Raw genomic sequence first — 20,437 nt, forward strand, 5'->3', positions numbered from 1 at the left:
AATTGTTGGGGTTGAAATTGCCTAGGGCCGGTATCTGTTTCAGGCTGATTTTTTAAGTTTCAGTTAAAATTGTTAAGCTGTTTATGAGAACAGGATCAGGGGAAAAAGACATTGTTTTGCCCATGTTAAAAAAAGTAAGTGGAGTTCAGGCTGCATTAGCCTCAGTCCCTTGAAGAAGTGTAAAGCTTTGTTTATTGCTATAGGTCTAGCTTATGAAATTCAAAGGAGCCAGTCACCCAGGGATGAGTCCCAGCTGTCTCAGGTAGGATGCCATCACTGAGAGAGCCTTCATGAACAGTGAGGGAGGGGGTGTCAACAGGCCAAATGGGAGCACTCTGCATGGGTAGTGTTCTTGGCTGATCCAGTCCCTCTTACCTTCTCTTTGATAGGCACTTCAGTCTATTTAGCTTAAGGCAGGTTTTCCAGACCTTTCATCATTCTTGTACCTCTTTTCCGTACTCCCTCCAATTGTTCAAAACACTCTTTGAAGTGTGATCAAACCTGGACACAATAGTCCAGGAGAGTGCTCATCAGTACCATACAGCAATAATAGCACTCTGTGCTCACACGTGCTATGCAGCTGTTCATACAGCCAAAGATTGCATTAGACAATAGCTCATGTATGTGTATGCAAATATTTGTTTTCCTGAATTGATAGAGACAAATACACTACTTGCCCTGAAGACCCTGAACTTACTCATGTCCAGGTAACTTTCCACATTTAGTCTGTAGTTTAGTTACTGTTGGAAATGGTTTAACTGCCAGAAGAAGGTAAAAGTTTTAAATCTCTGATGGAACATTGAGCTCCATGGAAATACTTGCATATAAAGTCTCTCTGATGACCTAGTTTTTCATAAATTTGATTTCAGGAATCTTATCAGATTCCTATGAAACTTATTTTCCCCTTTATTGAAAACTACATTAAAAAGCATTTCTTATGCTTTTCTTAAAATTTAAATGCAAAGTTTATTGCCCCCTAAAGAACTCTCAAATTTGGAGACTATAAATTTAATAAAATCGTGGAACAAATTTTGTCTCACAAATGTAAATTTCAATGCAGTCTAACTCTGGCAGCAACTCCAACACACCCATAATATAGATAAACAATTTTTAGTATGTAACATGTTTAAGTTTAGGAGAAATACCAACCATTACTTGGATACTTGTGCCCATCTGTGAGGCACAGTATGTGTTTCACTGATTTCATTCCACACAAGGCCTCCATCTGATATATGCCTGGTGTTAACTAATTGTTAACTAATTGTTTTACTATTGCAAACAGAACAATTAATGAAAGACAAGACAGATTTTAGATCCTTCTAAACAAATCTTCAGCTGTTCTGCACTTCAGTTGCACTGTATTTTTTCAGCTGGCAGGGAAATGGTTGTTTTGAAGGGGTGAAATGCAAGTGTGGAGGAAGTGTAAAGGAAGAACAGGTCTGGGTATTTTTCTGCAGGAAGGCCACCAACAAGAACATCTCTTCAGCCCATCCAGATTTAGTTAGGTAAGAGCGACAGTATGTTGATTACATTTGTTTTGATTTATGTGAGCAAAATTGCTCCTCCAGTTTGCCACAAAGCTGAGGTTAGGTGAAGCTGGAGGGGAAAAAAAACAAAACACCCAGACATTTTGATTTTGAAATGAAGACGGGTCTGAATGTTCTACTGTGAGAGGGTGTGATTGGCTCTCTGAGAAGTTCAAGGTACTCACCACTGTCGCCGTCGCATACAAATAACTCAAGGCTGCTCTTTACGTCAAGTATGATGAAAGCTCCCCGGTTCTGTCCAGATCAGAACATTCCAAGGCACAAGATACATTAAAGCAACATGGGAGTTTAAAAACGCCTAACCCAGGGACTGACACCTAAAAAGCATGTGTGCTGGAGTCTGTACACCTCTAAGGCCTGCCTTTTAATTTATGGTAAGAGGTGGTTAATGACAGGAAGCAATGTCTTGGTGCTACAAGACACTGTGTATAGAAGAGAAATGTGCTAAAACACATATTTCAAGTACTCGTATATCTACACTTTTATTACAAAACCAGGTTGTTGGCATTAGTTGGGTACAATAATAGCACAATTGCGTTGCTGCTGCAGAGCTGTTCTGGCCTATGGCAACAATTGCATTCCCGGCTTAAAGTAACTAAAATTAAGTTGCTTTATAACCATTACATACAAGTTATCTGCAATGAACCTTATAAGTTCTGCATTAGGAAAGGGAGGGCGGGCAGCATGGAGTGGATTAGGCTGGAGTGTGAGAAATTTATTCAGTGCCTTAAAAATAGCAAACAGAGCATTATGTATTGCCTATTAAGGACAAGTCCTTTATTTGGCATACTTCTAAAATGAACTGAAGACTTAATTACTTGATCTACCTATAGCTATTGTCAGTAGCAGCAGTGACCAAAGGAGATTGTGTTATACTGAACACTTCACACTCAGTTCCTGCTAAAAGCAACACCTGTGCAGTGCACATATAGTTACATCACACTCAGGCAGAGGGGAATAGTACCTCTAAGTTTATACTGGCTCATGCCCCCCTACTTGGAGTTCCTTTGTAAGTATCTTAGAGCTTGACACCGTCTTCTGCCACTTGCAGTTATGGCTGCGGATCTGTCGGCAAGTCTGCTTCACTGCCTGTGCTGTGCTTGTTCTGAAGGGACCTTCCAATATACTTCCAATATTCCTTTCGGATTGTGTCTTTTTCGTTAGCCAGAATGTCACATAACTAAGAAGGAAAAGTTACAAAGTTGCAATATATTAAACCAAAAGCTTAACAACCCTTAAAAACACACATTAAGCATGGCCTTCTCTTCAGCAAGCAAAGCATGGCTTTTCAGCCACAAATTTTGCACTAGTATCCATAGACTTTTGATAAATGCATCTTCCTAAAAGGAAATCAATGATCTCTATAGATGATGCCCACAGAGCTGGATTAACTATTAGATTTTGTGTAGCACTAGGGGGTTTGGAGTATGGGAGGGGGCTCAGGGCTGGGGAAGGGGATTTGAGTGCAGGAGAGGGTGCAGCTCTAGCTGGGGGGGTGGGACCCAGATGGGACAGGAGGTTGGTGTGCAGCAGGAGGTTTGGGGTGCAGGCTCTGGGTGGGAGTTTGGGTGCAGAAGGGGGCTCTGGGCTGGGGTAGGGGTGGGGGCTCCAACCCAGAGGCGCTTACCTTGGGCCGTTCCTGGTCAGCAGTGCAGAGGAGCTAAGGCAGGATCCCTGCCTGCCCTGGCTCTGTGCTGCTCTGCTCCCCGAGGTGGCCAGCACATCCAGCCAATGGGAGCTGCAGTACTGGTGCTGGGGGCAGCATGCAGAGATTCCCTGAATGCCCCCTCGCCTAGGGGCCGCAGGGGCATGCCAGCGAGTTCGCGCTTGGAGCTCCAGCCCCACTGTGGGGGGTGGGAGTGGGGGAGTGCTGAGGCGTGGGGGCTGGATGAAAAGAAGCAGCGGGCTGCGTCTGGCCCATGGGCCTGCGGGGCCCCTGTTAGTCCGAGGCCCTGGCCTACAGCCCCTGCGTTAATTCAGCCCTGGATGCGAAACAGAAGTTTGTCTCCTGTGACTCTCCAGTTCTAGGTTAATTCTAATAGCTTTCTCTGCCCCCATCTTCCCCTCACCACCTCACAGGACATCGGATATTTTGCTCCATCCCCTGGGTATATTGCCCTTCAAATGTTCCATTCAGTTCTTTTTCCTAAGCAGAACACTGCGCCTTGTTTGATGAGCCAGAGCTCAGTACCACCAACTTTAAGCCCCAAATATATTAAATGCTGAGCAGAACAGTGCTGACACTTAAGAGTTATGAAATTTTAAGGCGTCAAGGGAAATTTTGGTGCTGGTGGACTGTGAAGGATGAATGGTATAAATCCATGGTACGCCCATCTTGAATACTGCATGCAGATGTAGTCGCCCCATCTCAAAAAAGATACATTAGAATTGGAAAAGGGTTAGAAAAGGGCAACAAAAATAATTAGGGGTATGGAACGGCTTCCATATGAGAAGAGATTAATAAGACTGGGACTTTTCAGCTTGGAAGAGAGGCAACTAAGGGGGGATATGATAGAGGTCTATAAGATCATGACTGGTGTGGCAAAAGTAAATAAGGAAGTGTTATTTACTCCTTCTCATAACACAAGAACAAGGGGTCGCCAAATGAAAACAGGCAAGTTTAAAAACAAAAAGAGGTATTTCTTCACAAAACGCACAGTCAACCGTGGAACTCTTTGTCAGAGGATGTTGTGAAGGCCAAGACTATAACAGTTCAAAAAAGAACTAAGTAAGTTCATGCAGGACAGGTCCATCGATCTACCTCGTGCTAAATTCCATTACTGTTACCCTCAGAGGTTTAAAAAAAGCTCTTTAAGAGCTATGTTGAGTTCTGAGCTGCCAGTCTTGTGGACCAGGAAGCTAAGGGATTCTCCCTATACATATATCAGTTATTTTGAGGATAAGAGCCCTCTGCTAAACTAGGTAGAGGGAAGTAAGAGCATGTTAGGAACTTACACAAAGTTTTTTTTTAAAAAACAAAAGAAAACTGCTCTTTCAGCAATTTGAAAGCTCATTTATTTTCTTTACTTATTGGCATTTCCTCCTTTTCTTGCATGTAATGGTTGGGATCTTTCTGCTTTTCACTTCTGTCGGTGAAGCAGAGGTGGCCTCCGTTGCTGGCAAGCTACAAGGAAAATTCTTGCATGCAGACTGGTTGACAGTCAGAGGCTGAGGATTCATATACTGTACGATTATTAAGAACAGGACACCGCTAATGGAAGTCAAAAACGCCTTCTGAGTGCAGAGAAAAAACAACTCACCAACATCCTTGAACTTTTGAGTGGCCGAGAGGATTTCTCTTCAGTATAATGAGAAGTAGTAGACAGATACTGCACAGTAACAAATTTATTAACCACAGTGCACAGTAACAGTAATGGAAACAACTACTTAATGCCATCCTCATCTCCTAATAATTGTGCAATTAGCGTACAAGTCTATTTTACAAGAGAGCTGTTCCATTAAAATAATCCAGTCTTTGCTTTGTGTGGCAATAGGTTCAGCTAGACAAACTCCGTGAGGTAGAAAATGTGAGCTCTCTCAACTCACCTCTAATGCTTTCTTTAGTGTTTCTTCCTTGTTGTTACATTGGTTTTCTAGCATGTCTTCATATATATCGACAAGGAAGGCAATCAGATAGGGAGAACTGTGGCTTGGCTGTAAATCCAGCAGTTGCTCTAATAGATTTTGATATTTGGAAAGACCATGATCCTGCAGAATCCTAAAACAGAGATTAGTAAGTACTGCTGGCAGCTCTGACAAAGAATTAAGCAAGTTTTGGCTTGATAGATGTATCTGAAGATTTTAATCTAATAGGAGCTATAAATATAAAAGAGGCAGAGGGTAATAGATGTAGTTCAATATAGCAACAAGTCAGCATTGCTGTAGCAGTGGTTTTCAACCTTTTTTCATGCGGACTCCTAAAATATTTCAAATGGAGGTGCAGACCCCTTTGGAACTCTTAAGACAATCTGCAGACCCCCGGGGCCCGCAGGTTGAAAACCACTGCTGCAGGAAGCTATTGAGGAACATCTCAAGTGCACAGGGAGACATGAGGCAAGGTGCCTTTAGCCAACAACCTCCTAGCGCATAGCTCAGGGATAGCCTAATACTATTATTTTGACCCCCTCTTTTAAGTCAACTTTTGGTGGTTTTATGCCACATATCCTTCCATTATTAAGTATGGCTCACAGAGAGAGGAGCAGGATAAAGCAAAAAGGTTATAAACTGCTTTCCTCTACTACTATGAAAATATTTTAAGTTGTTGGGACTCTGAAGTCCCATCTCCTTCCTATCACCAGCCCCACCTGAGAAACCGAATTCAGTGTCAGCACAGCTAGGAAGGAGAGGTGGAAAGTATGTGTGTGATGACAGGAGCAGCGTGGCACTATGTAATGCAGAACTCTAACCCTTCAAGGTCAGGGAAAGTCAGTTTCTCTTTACTGCATCTTTAACAGGGATTCTGGAGACACCATCAGTATGCTCTAACAAACAGAATCAGAAAGCTGACTATGCCACCCACCTCATTCAGATGAGGCCCAAAAAGAGAGACGCTTGCCTCCAGTCAACCAGCTAACTACGTGCTACCATTTCTCTTCCCACGTTCTGGACTATCAAAGATTTTTCATTTCTTTACAAAGCACCATCTTCTGCAGAGGGGCTAGCACACTGTCAGCACTCCATGAATAAAGTAATTTACATGGTGTTTTTAAGTACTTAAGACTTTTTTTTTGATCCAGTAAATAGAAACAACTTGTTGGGCACTTTCAAATGTGAAAAGTATTGACGATCCCCCTGCCAAAGCTACCTAGTCAGTAATTTTACAGGAAGTGGGCCAGGAGATTAGGTTACTATATTAGTACTTTATGTGGGTATAACCTCAGGCTCATCTAGATCATTGCTTTTCAGTTGTTCTCCCAGAGCTATACACACGTCTAGGCATGAAACATTCAAAATGAAATGGCCTGCAAGTAACACCACCTGCAACAATCCTCCTTACCAGAAGCCCTCACCCCACAGATATGAAATACAAGTCTCACCCTTTTAGATAGTTCCATGCACTCTCATTATGTGGCACTGTCTTGATCATTTCTAGAGTGTACCTGTGAGGGAAAACATGGGTTAAACTTCTGTCAGAGGTCAACGAGTCAAAGAGAAAAACATGTTTTCTTTACCCAGACTCAGATCTCCTTTGCAGCCTCCTCCCCATCTCACTGTTCTCAACCCTCCTCTGCATAGGCTTTTTAAAATACAGACTAAAGCAGACATTTTGCTGCTCATCTGAGGTGGTGGCATAAAACACAACTGCACAGCAGTAATGTAACCTGGAGGTGACAAAGGCATGGAAAGAAGTAGCAAGGTCTGCATCAAGAAACAGGTGCTACCCGTCCGACCCCCATAAAAGCCATCCTGGCTATTGCTGAGCTCTGATCAGCCAGTGGCAGCTGAGAATCTAACAAGTCCACTAGGTTGCAAACTTGAACAAACAAGACGCAGAAGGACAGATATCACCATACATTTTTCTGCTTTCTTCTCATGACCAACGTCCCCTCGCCTGAGCCTTGGCCACTTAGTTCTCATTCATGCCCCAATCTCAACCAAGCACTAGGTGTCATCTACATACTTAGGATACCGCAATCCATATCTCTACACTAACCGTCCCAAATGGACCTAGATATACATTCATCAAGAGGGGACATAAGATAGAACCCTTCATGAGTGCTCTGGGGGAAGAAAAGAAGTTACCCACTATCAACCTTTCAGAATGCTCAGCAAGAGAGCCATTCAAGATTGGCCTCTCCAACCCGAACGTAGCTCGCAGACAAGTCATCACCTAATTATCAACGGTATCAAAGGCATCCAATAGAGATAACATGAGCTACCGATGATTGATCTCCTGATTATTTTTCAAAATCTCTGACCAATGCCAGCAGTGTAGCTTTTATTCTGTACCCAGACAGGGAAAGGTCAAGGGGAGCTGAAGCCTCTGAAGCATTCAAGAACACGCCTCACTTCTTTTGTCTATGAGAAATGGAGGGCACCAAATGTAATTGTGCACAGTATTACTAACTGGACTTCTCTCTCTAGAACAGCAGGATCGTTGTAGCCAGTAGTGTTGGAAATTACAAAGTATCTTTGGTTCCAAACAGAGTTGTTTCTCACATCCTCTTTCAGGAGCTGGTCTACGTACTCCAGTTCATTATCCCACAACTTGAACTCCTACAATGGTGAGGAGAGAAAAACAAAATAACCCCCTCATACACATTTAAACATGTTTTAACAAATTCTAGTTACTTCTTTCTTCATTTGAAGAATTCCAACTTAACTTTTCACATTCTGGACCCCAAGATTAGACCTAGAAGAAGAAATCAATGTAGTAAGTTGTGAAATTAGTAAATTTTGGGGAAAAACAGAAGTATAATGGGAAGTGTTAGGCAACCCTCACTATACAGAGCAGGGGTTCTCAAGACAAATTTTTGGTGGCCTCGGAGTGTGGCCATGAACTCTTCTGGTGGCTGCTCTCACACTTTTTCCTAAAATACATAGTTAGCTTTAAGAAAAAAAAATATGCACATATACATGTCCAAATCATTGTAATTTATTTATTGCTAGATACTAAGTCTTTTGTGAAAAATGATATTAAACATAAAAGTATCACTTTTCACAAAAGAAAGACGTTATCAGCCCCGACAAGCTGGGGACAAATTAAGCTCTGGATGGGGATGGGGGGGGGGTGAGGATAGGCAGTAGGGGCCAGGGGCAACAGATCTGGGGGCAGTCCGGGGGGAGACAATGGGGGGCCAGAGCCTAAAGCCCCGTAGCCAGAGCCCAAAGCCTTGTGGCCTGGAGACGGGGATTGAGTCTGAAGCTGTGCAACCGCAGCCTGCTGCCCCACCACTCCTGGGGAAGCTGGGAAACTCACTGGCTGCAGGCTCCTCCAGCTTTATACCCCAGCTGTGTCCAGAGGGGGACGAGCCCCAACCCTGCTTGCAGCCCCAGCAGAGAACACCAAGGCGATGCATCCAGAAGCAACATGTAGGGGGAGGGGCCGCTGCTTTGCCCCTCCTCCCCCCAAATCACAGCCCAGGAGGCTGTGGCCACAAGAAACACAGCTAGTGGCAGCATTTGAGAAACGCTGATATAGAGGGTGCTACTAGTGCTTCTTGTAACAAAAGGCAAAAAGGCAAGTAGCCAGCAGCAAATTTTTGAACTGGTTAGCTGAAAGGTTAGTTTACAGCTGAATTCTGAGGTCACGCCCACTTAATTGTTTTCACTCCATCTACACAAGTCAGCGTGTAAAGTTAAATTTAAGAAACAAACCTCTACAATTTTGGGAGGATTCTCCCTCCAGAGAAAGCAGCAGACCTGGATACAATACCTGAATAACCCACTGTCTGTGCTGCCAAGCATGGTAATTCTTGGCATCCTGGTTAAGAATTTCAGCTATAAACTCAAGCTCTTGAGATGGATCCTTCAGCCACTCTACCAACACCCGTCTGTGGTGCCTAAAGACAAAGTAGGAGAATTTAAAAAGCTTCCCTTCCAATATCTGCTTGAACATTAGACTTTATTAAAATACCACCTGATTACAATATTTACCAGGACAACCAAAAACGTATTAAAAAAAGACAACACAAAAAAAAATACCAAGACACCAACTCATCACCAGAGTAGTACTTTTTAAAAGAACCATGAAACATTTCATCTAGCTTTTCTAGGGATTGCTATAGTGTAAACTTACAACAAGAAAATGCCAAAAATGTATCTACATATTGGCATATAACCTCTTAAAGAAGGATAATTGCTATGTTTGACATGCTTGAGAAGTGGGTGAGAAAAGCCACACAGGAGGGTATAATAATTTAAACAGAACTGAGTTTGAGTACACAAGATGGGTTGTGCTTGAGATAGTATCACACTTAGAAACTTGGCATATCGCCGACAAGTGATCTTCACAGTTAGACCCATCGTTCTAATAGAAACCCACCTAAAAACTAACAATTTTTTCCCTATGAACACTGTGAAGTTCTCTCTATCACTTATTTTTTTTCAAAATATTTTCCCCCTCTATTTTACATTGGCATTTGTCACTGAATTTAGAATGCCTTCCTAAGCTTTCAGATTCAGCATATTCCAGTACACATGAAAACCTGCCCATAGTCACTCCCACCTTCTAAAGTAAGTGTTGTAAACATTTTACTAAGGCCTTATTTGTCCCACCACTTCATTTCTGGGAAACCAGAGCAAGGGCATGAGTACTAGTTTCAACCCAAAGTTTCTCAAATGAAGTCAGAAAGCAGAGCCAGTCATAACATTAGCAAGGATCACCCTAGCACGAATTATCCAATTCAATTCTTTGGCCTCTGTCAAGCAGCGAACAACATTTCAGAGACTTCCATTACACTGTAGCCCTAATATGATTTTTCCTATTCTTGGGACCCAGCACTTAGATTTCAGAGGCCTCTTCATGGCAACATTTAACTACCCTTTGGGTCAGGGTTGGCAGAGGTGACACCCAATTAGTTTCTTGCTGCTTGCTCAGGCAGCATATTGGTGGTCGGTCTCCAGCTAAAAATGAGAGCACAAAAGTTTGCAAATGTTCTGCTTGCTCCTGCAACCTGTCTTCCTCTTTATCTGGGGCAGAGGTGGCAGTGAAACCTTAATTTATCCAAACCTCATCAGCTGTCAGTTTCAGAGGCTAAAATGAATGGGCAGATGGATTTCCTCCATAACAAATATGCTATTCGAGAAGCATACAAGCTTCTCCTTCCCACACTACTCAAATGGAGGGAAGCAGAAGGTACGGACTACCAGAAAATCTCAGGAAAAAAGAGTGGGCAAATAAAATGACCAAGGGTTTCAACTCCTGTCTCCAAGGGACTTGTTAGCTGTCTTCCTTTATACATCTCTCCAGCTATTCTTGGCTTCTTCTCCAGTTGGCACAGACACTTCCACCCAAAGTCTTCCTGGACAGAAGAGCAGGATTCATTAATTACCTTTGCTCTTTCCCAGAGGCCACTCCTCAGTCAGAGAAACATCTTCTAATCATACCAGACAACCCCTTGACCACAGCACATCTGAAAAGGGAGGCTCCAAAAACATGACGTTTCCTTTTCAGCAGGCTCAGCTGCAACTTCCTTTACTCACTCAAGGAGGTTCCTATCAAAGTATCACTAAACTTGGACAACCTTACTAGATGGTGTAGGATCTCAAACGTTCTCATATGTTAATAGTCCTATGGGGAGTCCCAAAGTTTGATTCATTTGCATCAAAGCTCAATGCAAAGACTCATGGTTGATCTTCCAAGATGCAAGCACAAAAAACTAAGAGCACTGGGTTCCTTGTCTTAATACTGCCCCAGGCACCTCACCTGTATTTTCCCTCTTCTTTCCTTTCTGGCTAAGGCTCGCCGCAAAGTCTCTCTCTTTGGACAGGTCTACACAGCCTAAGTTGATACAACTTACATCGCTCAAGGGTGTGAATATATAGCGCTGCAGTGTAGACTTGCCTTCCATCTAAATAGCCCTAAGCTGGTCCAGATGGCCAGGAAGCACTCTACCATGCCACAAAGTCCTAGGATTGGGGGAAGATCTGCACAGTGCTACACTGAAAGTTTGGTCACCCTGCGTAAAGCTGGAATATGTCACAGATACTCCCTATAAATAAAATCAAGGCTATAGGTCTGGCTCAGCCCTTAGAAATTAATCCTACAGCAATAATAAGTGTCCTCAATTCCCTGAGCACAATAGATCTCACTCATCTTCATATCAATATTTCTCAGAGCAGTTGGCCAGTCCACCCAAATGTATGAAATACCCAACAAGAAAATTCAGTTTGGTCTTTCGTGAGCTAAAAAGTTATCCCTTCAGGCCTGTGGATTCCTTGCATTTCCCCCTGCTCTCTCTATTAAAGTAGCCATTTTAGTAATGGCTGTCCAGGAAGGTATTAAATGGAAGCCCTTTCTTTTGAAAAAAACTATTGTATTTTTCCACAGAGTTTTGAAGACTTTGCCCAAATGAGCCTCTAATATAAAATCCAAGGGCTAATCTAGCATTCTTTTTGTTCTAATCCAAAACTTGCACTAAGAATAAAGTAACAGAATTTAAATTCAAGGCCTTATAAAGCATACTGGTAATCTCCTACCCTGTTTGGTGCTTTTCACCTTGGATGAAGAGATAAAGTCTCACGAGACTAGAATAGCTGAAGGCCAGCATATCTGAAGCATTCAGAGCGTCTGGGACGGTCAGCCAGCTTGTCCCCTGGTTTGTTCTGCAATGTGTTGACAATGGCTCTGCCCTAGACTGGAAGATCTGCAGACCAGCAACATAACTGTTCTGTAGGCTTCCAGGTAGTGGAAAGCTAAGTAGATGAAACACTTTTGTATATTTATTTTACATGGTTGGAAACTGCTGTGATATGTAACTTCACCCACGTGTATCTTTGGCAGAAATATTGCTGTTTACTCTATTACAAGATACATCCACTCCCTGTTAGAATTCATAGCCATGGCCTTTCCCAGAGAAAAATGGCCTATAGCTGATAAATTATCTAAAAAAAGAACACACAGTCATCTCTCTCCATGCATTTCATTTGGGAGAATTTTTACAACAAAAAAAGCAACATCCAAGAGCTGCTGAAAGCTAAAATTCTTCATTTGTAATTGCTTCATTTTTGTTGTGTCAGAATAAGTTTGGTAGTTTTAAAAACTTTTCACACACCTAACTATATTACTTAGTACTCATAGCATTGGAGTAGAGAGTTATGGAGAATTCTGCTTGGGGGCAGTCCTGTTTAACACCTCTGAAACTGGCTCCATCCAAGGAGGAAGGGTGAATCCTCACCTCCACACTTTTAGAACTGGCAGCCATGTCCATTTCTGAGATGGTAAAAGGTACGACAGTTTGTCTCTAGAAATCAAAAAGATTTTACCAGACTTGGTAATTCTTTGGCTGGTCTTCAATGATAGCTGTAATATAGTTAATTTCCTCATTAAGGTCCTTTTTCAATGAATGCAGGAGGACTCTCCGGAAATGCCTAAAGAAAAATAAAAGAGACACACACCATTTAGGTGGTTTATTTAAAAAAGAGAGCTGGAGTAAATTCAGTTAAAAGTAATTTAAGAATTAAGCAATTTTAAAGAACACAACTAATTCTGAAGATGTATTCATTACTGGGTAGCTGGTAGTAACCAAAATAGGTAAAGTTACAAATATATTAATATCCAAGATCTTGGCAACTTTAAGTTTCTACTGAAGACTTGTCTACCCCACACCTGTTGCAATGTCACTGAACATCATCTACCTCAGAGGATGGCAACCTATGGCACATAAGCTGATTTTCAGTGGCACTCACATGCCCGGGTCCTGGCCACGGGTCCAGGGGGCTCTGCATTTTAATTTAATTTTAAAGGAAGCTTCTCAAACATTTTAAAAAACATATTTACTTTACACACAACAATAATTTAGTTATATATTATAGACTTACAGAAAGAGACCTTCTAAAAACGTTAAACTGTATTACTGGCACGCGAAACCTTCAATTACAGTGAATAAATGAAGACTCAGTACAGCACTTCTGAAAGGTTGCCGACCCCTGGTCTACCTGATATGAAAATAACTGGTATAAATCAGTGCAATCATATTGGTAGGAAAAATACACAGGTATACAAGTATACCTCTACCCTGATATAACAAGACCCGATATAACATGAATTTGGCTATAATGTGGTAAAGCAGTGCTCTGGGGGGGGGGCGGGGCTGCACACTCCAGCAGATCAAAGCAAGTTCGATATAACGCAGTTTCACCTATAACACAGTAAGAATTTTTGGCTCCCAAAGACAGCGTTATATCGGGGTAGAGGTGTATTTGACATATTAGGATATTTGGAAAAATTTTCATTAGGAGGATGGTGAAGCACTGGAATGGGTTACCTAAGGAGGTGGTGTAATATCCTTGCTTAGAGGTTTTTAAGATCAGGCTTGGCATGCCCTGGCTGGGATGATTTAGTTGGGGTTGGTCCTGCTTTGAGCAGGGGGTTGGACTAGATGACCTCCTAAGGTCCCTTCCGACCCTGATATTCTATAATTCTATGACAGTACCTATTGGTTGAGAAATCTAGTCCTGCAAATTCAGAAGGTCTTACAAGTTTAGTATTTACTTGAAAATTAAACTGGCAGGTATTACAAAGGGGATTATAGAATTACTTCAGTAATATTTACTACAAAAAGCTAGCAGCTAATATATTTAGATATTATAAGAACTTCCTTTGAAACAAGCAGGAAATGGTTCCAATCTTTTCACTAGGAATGCGTGTCATCAGAGAGACACTTTCAATACGATTTGTCATGTCATCTTAATCAGTGGTGGTTTTTAATGGCTAGTCCTAATCTTGTTTGAAAGTTTAGACTATCAGATAGCATTTCCCAGAAATTAGTGATACTGCATCAAAATCTTACTTTAACAGCCTGCTGTAGCTTCCAATAATCCTCAGCCTCTGAGAAAGCAAGCAAGGCCAGTCATACTTTGAACAATACACTGCCAGTATAATTGAAAGAGAAATCAAGTAATCTAATCAGGTAATTTTAATGACTATTACTTACCACACTGTGTAATTTGCAGCATTCAGTTCAATGGCATCCCCGGTTAGCTGAAAAGCTCTTTCACTCCTTTCATCCCGCTGCAGAACAGCCCGAAAGTAATCATAGACATCTCTGACTGGATAGATGAGAGCATGTTACCCAAAACAACTAGAAGAAATCCTGAATAGAGGATTTAAGACTGGCAACCCATTGATGCTACTTTGTATGCATCAAATACTATTCCCTAAAGTGTCTGGGTCCTAACAGTCTGCATACTGATACAATAGCATTGTTCACTAGAATCATTCTGGTGGGATGCTTTATAGAGCTCAGACTAGAAAGCTCCTAAAACATCTTTCAACATATCATCTAGATAATGTCCAAAATAGTCATGAGGGCACTATGAGTCATGCTATTTCTCTACATTCTTGAGATCCATTATTGCATTTCCCTCTAGGCCTAGCCACACCATCCTAATTGCTTGCATTACCTGGAACGTGGCTGCCTACCAAGTAGTTTTAAAAAACTCTAATTTTTAAAAGATCATTTCTGAAAAATTGAAAAGAAATTGGAGGGGTTTCTTTTTGTTTTTAAAAGTGTGGGCGCTCCAGAATGTGAAGGTTGTAAAGCAGGCGAACATTATCTTTGGAGCTTTGAGAAACTCAAGATTCTCCAGCCTCTAGAAAAATGCAAGTTTATGGAAGTGTTCCTTTAAAAAAAGGGACAGTATTAAGGCCATTTCCATACTTCAGTTTTTTAGTTTCAATAATACCCAGTAATTATGACAAAGTGATTTACCTAAGCTTTGTCCTAGGTCAAGTTGGTTTACAACAAATAAATTCTCAAAAAACAAATGTGTATGGTAATTTTATCTAGTGCATTTACCAGTTTAATATTAAATTCTCAACATTTAAAGTTCACTTCTAGATGACTACAGGAACCTTAAAGACAACTCATGTTTTTATATAGTTACTAGCAGTGACATCCAAGCACAAAAACTTATATTATTGAAAACTAAAGTCTAGCTTGAGTGGTGCCACTGACATATTACACAGATATTTTCACTGTACCAAGGTTTAATTATACTTAAACTCTTTAAAAAAAATAACAAAAAACTTACATTTTTCACTATAGATTATCTGAACCACAGGATTCGGTCCATCGTTTTGAGGTACTGGTTCGATGTCAGCCCATTCTTTTCTGTGCCTGTAAATTTACATTTTCTTTTCAATGTTTTATTAGGAAAAACTACTGAAGCCACCCCCCAAAAACACATGCATTTCAGCACCATTCTTCATGGTGGTCATAAAATTGTATGATACAGACATAAGTGATATGGTAAAAGTCACATTAGCTGGTCTTGCAGCCTAGAGAGGGACTATGTTCCTTGATCTTAGAGAAGCAAGGTGGGGGAGGTAATATCTTTTATTGACCAACTTCTGTTGGTGAGAGAATGAAACTTTGGAGCTTATGCTGAGCTCTGCTTCGGGTCCATTGACCTTGCTCATTTCTGTCATGAGTTTCGGCCACAAGCTGCACAAGCTCAAATGCTGTGCTCTCAGCACAGCTCAGTGTTTGGACTAGTGAGGGTTACTTTACCAGGCACCCCAGAACCCCAAATCACTGGCAGGTACGTTTACATGAACGCATCTGGGGGCACCTAATAAGTTATCAGCTGGGAAACTGCGCCTCCCACCCCCTTACAGTATCTTTCCGCCCCGCGCTGGGCCGCCCCCGGTGGAACGATGTCTCCACGGACACCCAGCAGTGAGACACAGGCCCAGCGGCCTAGGTGTGAGCACCTTGCCCCGGCTCCTCGGGTTGGACACGCGGCGCCGCTGCGGGGACCCTCCGGGCACTGGCGGGCGGGTGCCCCCGGGGCACGGAGCGCTCGTCTCCCCCGGGACAGCCCAGGCCCCCGCGGGGCTGCTCCGGTCTCTGGCGGAGGGCCCGGTACCTGTACAGCAGGTAGCCGCCCGGCTCCAGGGGCTCCCCTTCCTCCAGCTCCGGCTCCGCGTCCCGCGCCTCGGGGCCCTCCACCTCCGCCATCGCCGCGAGAGCGGAGCGAAGAGACGCTTCCGGGAACAGCTCCGCGCACCATAGAGAGGAGACCGGGGCTAGCTAGAGAGTCTCCTCCAGGGGGCGTGACGGGCGGTGCCCATGAGCCTCAGCCCTTCCGGTCCTTCCCCCCGCGCGGCCTATTGGCTGCAGACGAGCGGGGGGCGGAGCAAGGGAACCGTCACCGTGACAGGGCCCAGCTGCTGGCGGGTTCCCTTGGTCTAGGGTCCGGCTCGAGGCTGCCTCGCCGTGCACCTTGTGTGGTCACTTACACTAGTGCAAAGTGAGCTGGGTGTAAAACACTACTTCCCTTTGCACTGATATAAACGACAATACAAGGTGTAGCGCAGTGGAGACCCGGGCCCTGGGTTCCATTCCAAGCCCTGCCACCGAACTAATGCACATCTTTGGTCAAATTACTTCCTTGTGCCTTTGTTTCCCCTCCCATTCTTCATCTGTCTTGTCTATTTAGACTGCAAGTGCTCTGGGCCATAGATTCTCTCTCACACTGGGTTTGTACAGCACACAGAACAATGGAGTGCTCATCTCAGTAGGTGCCTATAGGCACGACTGTAATATAAATAATATAATGTAGTAAGGCACTAACCAGTGTAAGGTAAAGAAAGGCTGTTCTGAACTATAGGATTATGAATAGATACACAAAGAAAACAGAACAGCATACAAAATGGGAGAGCAGATAACCCGAAATAGCTGAAATAATTGTTACAAAATGCAGCATATAAAATAATAAAACAAGAACTCCGAAAAAACGAGAGAAAAATGATAGACAATACTGAGAAAATGTAACATATGCTGGAAGAGAGCGATACAAGAGATGGAGAAAAATTTCCATCATGCAACTTACATAACACAGTCAAGAGAAAGGGAACATAACCATGGGGAAGCGTACAAAAGCACGTAGAAATGCAGGGCAGGGAAAAATGAGTGCAAGCAAAATAGTTCTTGGTTTTCAGACAAAACTTGACCAGAGAAATATAAATAAAATATAAAGCAAAATAAAAACAGAGATATTGAATCATACCGTGATGTTATTGGGCAAATCCTGAGCTATGCTGCTTTACACCAGCTGAGGATCTTGCTCATTACACTTTGGGATTATGAAAGATGACGCATGCAATGACATTTCAAGATCAAAAATGAATGATGTGAAGAAGATAAAATTAATAGATCCTACACTGAGGGAAAGGCAGCAAAAAATATAATGAGGATATTATGGATATGGACCATAGAAATTAAATTAGATTATTATTACATCATCCAGTCTCTCTCTGACAATACCATTGCTTCCTACAGTATGTTTCCTGTTTTAGAAGTCCTAAGCAAAAGGGTTTGCACCACTTCCCGGGGAGATTAGTCTACAGCCTCATACACCACCTTGTCAGGCTTTTCATGATGCTTGGACCACATTTTCTTTTTCTTAATATCACCCACTCACACTCAGTTATACCTAATCTATCACATTAATTTGAATCTGCCACTGCAGGTTTTTACTGGAAATTGAGGGATATAGCCTCTAACCATGATGTTTATTCTTCCTTGATCATTCTGCTTTCAGCAGGACTAACCCCCCATGATGCTGAGTATGTTGTATATAATGCATAATTTGCTCATGTCTATACAATCATTGCTAAATGTTTATTTTGTGCGAACTGGTCAGGTGAGAGGCTGCAATAGCAACTTAATTCCTCTGGATGGCACAGCTGGACCACCTACACACCCACTTTCTCTTTCCAGACTCTATAATGGTGTGACACCATATTGCTATCAGCATTAACTACAAGGGATACTCTGTCCAGAATGAACATTGTCAGACTATGAAATATGGGGAGGTGTTATTTAAGAAGCAAAACATTGACAGTCTCATGACCATCTAGCTGCAGAATGAGGGCCTGATCTAAAGCCCTTGAAATCAATGTGACCTTCATTGACTTCAGTGGACTTTGAATCAGTCCCTAAATTCTAATTCTCTCTGCTGCACTCTGGACTACTCATCGTATTCGAAAATCACGAGAGACTTAAAATCATGAGATTTTGCATTCATTTTATTTGTTTTCTGGTTCCTGACCATTTAGGGTGCACTTGGATCATATTTTCAGTCTCTGCAACCATGAAGGCTAGAAACTTACTTTAAAAACCATGAAAGCTGAGATTTCCAGCTAATAACAGGACTCCAGGAGCTGGGCCCTTAAGAAAAACATCAAATATTTCAGACATGTGCTAAAGTTGTGAAAGGTAGCACCACAGACTGGGAACAAACAATGGAGAGGTGTGCTGATGTTACAGGTCTGTTGCATCTTACGCGCATTTAACATGCACAATTTCAGCTTTACGCAGTCGGTAAAAAAAAACAAAACACAAAAAAGAAAAATAATCTTAATACTGTATCTGTAGTGTGGGCGATTTTGCCCACCATTCAACTCAATGTAATTTTGGCTATACGCGGTTTTCGCTTCACACGTTAACCGTGGAATGGAGCCCGCTTGTAAGATGAGACTCGCCTGTATTCAGACTCTTAAAATATGTCCCAGTAGTTTGGTGGCAATGATTATGTGCATAATAGCAGCATCCAGAAGCTCCAAGAGAAGACAGAGCTCCATTGTGGTAGGAACTATCCATACATGTAGCAAGACAATCCCTGCCCCAGAGAGCTTACAGTCAAAACAGATACGACAAAGGGTAGAACGGGAAAAAGAGGCCCAGAGAGAGGCAGTGAATTGCCGAAGGCCACATAGCAGGTCAGAGGCAGAGCTGGGAATGGAATACAGGCTTCCTGCCTCCTAGTCCAGTGTTCTAGTCACTAGACCCCATCTGAGAATCTCTATATATCTTGTGGTTATTGCATGCTCTATGCCATGCAGTAGTTGACTGACAGGAACATTATAAATGATGCTGGCACTGTTTGCTAGACCATTTCGCCACAAGCTCTATCTAAAACCAGGTGGGGTCAGGAGCATGCACCATCCAATTAACATATGATTTCCTAAGTCAATGCTCTGCACTACAACAATATCCATGTCTATTCATACAGTTCTACAGCCAGTCTTTAAAAATGCCTGTGCTGGGAAAAGCTGTCATTTATACCCTCCCATTCCCTTCTTCTAGTGATCCTGTCTCGCTCTCTGCCCCCCTCTCTCCATCCCCACCTTCCTTTCCCAAACCATCCATGTTCCCCTACTATCCCTCCCACCGCCCCAACACCACCAGCCCCCCCCCCAAGTCCCACCCAAACTCTTCTCCACACTTTTAAACTGTTTTGCCATTCCAGTCTCCTCCGCCATAGCCCATGAACCTTCCCTTCCACTACTATCCGTTTCTCAGTTCTCCTCTATCATTGAGACCCCTCCCCCACACCATTAATTACATCACACACAGGCTGGGCTCATCTTGGGCCATCAGTTGCAGAACAAGACACCTATATTCTGGGGGAGCAGGGAATTCTAATTGCCCCCCAACACAATCCACTTGCCCCTTTGATGTTCCAGGCATAAAACATGAGATTTTCTAATTTATACAAAAGAAACCCAACTCGGGCCAAAGTAACCTGCTTTCAAAAACAAGCACATCTTTAATCCAAATAATGGAAGCAACTTTCATAGGCTTCTTCGACTCAGAGGGCCTGAGTTCTCTTTGCCTGTGTGTAGCACTTCCACCTACACAGAGTGCTAGCAGCTTGGGATGGTCCTGCTTTACATTCACTTTGTTCAGCAGAGAGATGCCTATATAGAGAGATGCACCAGGCAAGAGAGAATCGGTCTCGCCAGTTTTATACTCGACATGTCAACTTTATTTCCAAGTGACACATCTGATCACAGACTTCGCCAAGTTTAGCCTGCTCTTGGCCTGAGAAGCACAGAGCACGCAACTCCAAACTTTTATGACGCATTTCTTTTTACAACTGAACAGCCCTCCTCTGGCAGAATACAGTGAATCTAAGTCCTGTTAGGAGACTGGGACTGGCTAAAATAACTGCACTGTTATCAAAAAAAGAAGTAATCACAGAGAACAGATCTTTGCTGAGATCTCCTTGTCCAGGACTTCCAGGAAGCGCAATCTTCACAAAAATGATAGCACAATTAATGTAATTAGTCTCCCGAGTTTTCCTCTGCAGGACATTCAGGATGTAGAAAAGATTTGATTCCAATCCTGGCTGTGGCTCTGCTTTGCAATAGGACTAGTGAAACTATGGATACTGGATTAACAGGAACTGGCCCCTCTCAGAGGGATTCTCTGCATATT

The 20,437-nt window shown here is 42.7% G+C and overlaps 1 protein-coding gene across 1 annotated transcript; it reads right to left on the reverse strand.

The window, feature by feature from the left end:
• Positions 1-2,003: 2,003 nt before the first annotated feature.
• Positions 2,004-16,222, reverse strand: FNTA (farnesyltransferase, CAAX box, alpha). Its single transcript, XM_050944386.1, has 9 exons — positions 16,080-16,222; positions 15,243-15,328; positions 14,144-14,258; positions 12,474-12,578; positions 8,923-9,049; positions 7,615-7,763; positions 6,584-6,646; positions 5,094-5,265; positions 2,004-2,727 (listed from the first exon to the last, which is right to left on the reverse strand). The coding sequence occupies exons 1-9, from the start codon at positions 16,169-16,171 to the stop codon at positions 2,599-2,601; spliced, it is 1,038 nt and encodes a 345-aa protein (XP_050800343.1). The 5' UTR covers positions 16,172-16,222; the 3' UTR covers positions 2,004-2,598.
• Between the last annotated feature and the right edge of the window lie 4,215 nt (positions 16,223-20,437).

The sequence above is a fragment of the Gopherus flavomarginatus genome, chromosome 3 (assembly GCF_025201925.1).
Source record: "Gopherus flavomarginatus isolate rGopFla2 chromosome 3, rGopFla2.mat.asm, whole genome shotgun sequence".
Classification (NCBI taxonomy): Eukaryota; Metazoa; Chordata; order Testudines; family Testudinidae; genus Gopherus; species Gopherus flavomarginatus.

What these genes read in the sequence shown, in the direction of transcription:
- FNTA (XM_050944386.1), bottom strand. Translation starts at nt 16,171, where the DNA reads ATGGCGGAGGTGGAGGGCCCCGAGGCGCGGGACGCGGAGCCGGAGCTG. An exon ending in ACAGACAGTGGGTTATTCAG is followed by an intron (nt 7,764 to 8,922) that starts GTATTGTATCCA and finishes TCACCATTGTAG; the next exon opens with GAGTTCAAGTTGTGGGATAA. An exon ending in CACTAAAGAAAGCATTAGAG is followed by an intron (nt 2,728 to 5,093) that starts GTGAGTTGAGAG and finishes TTTCCTTCTTAG; the next exon opens with TTATGTGACATTCTGGCTAA.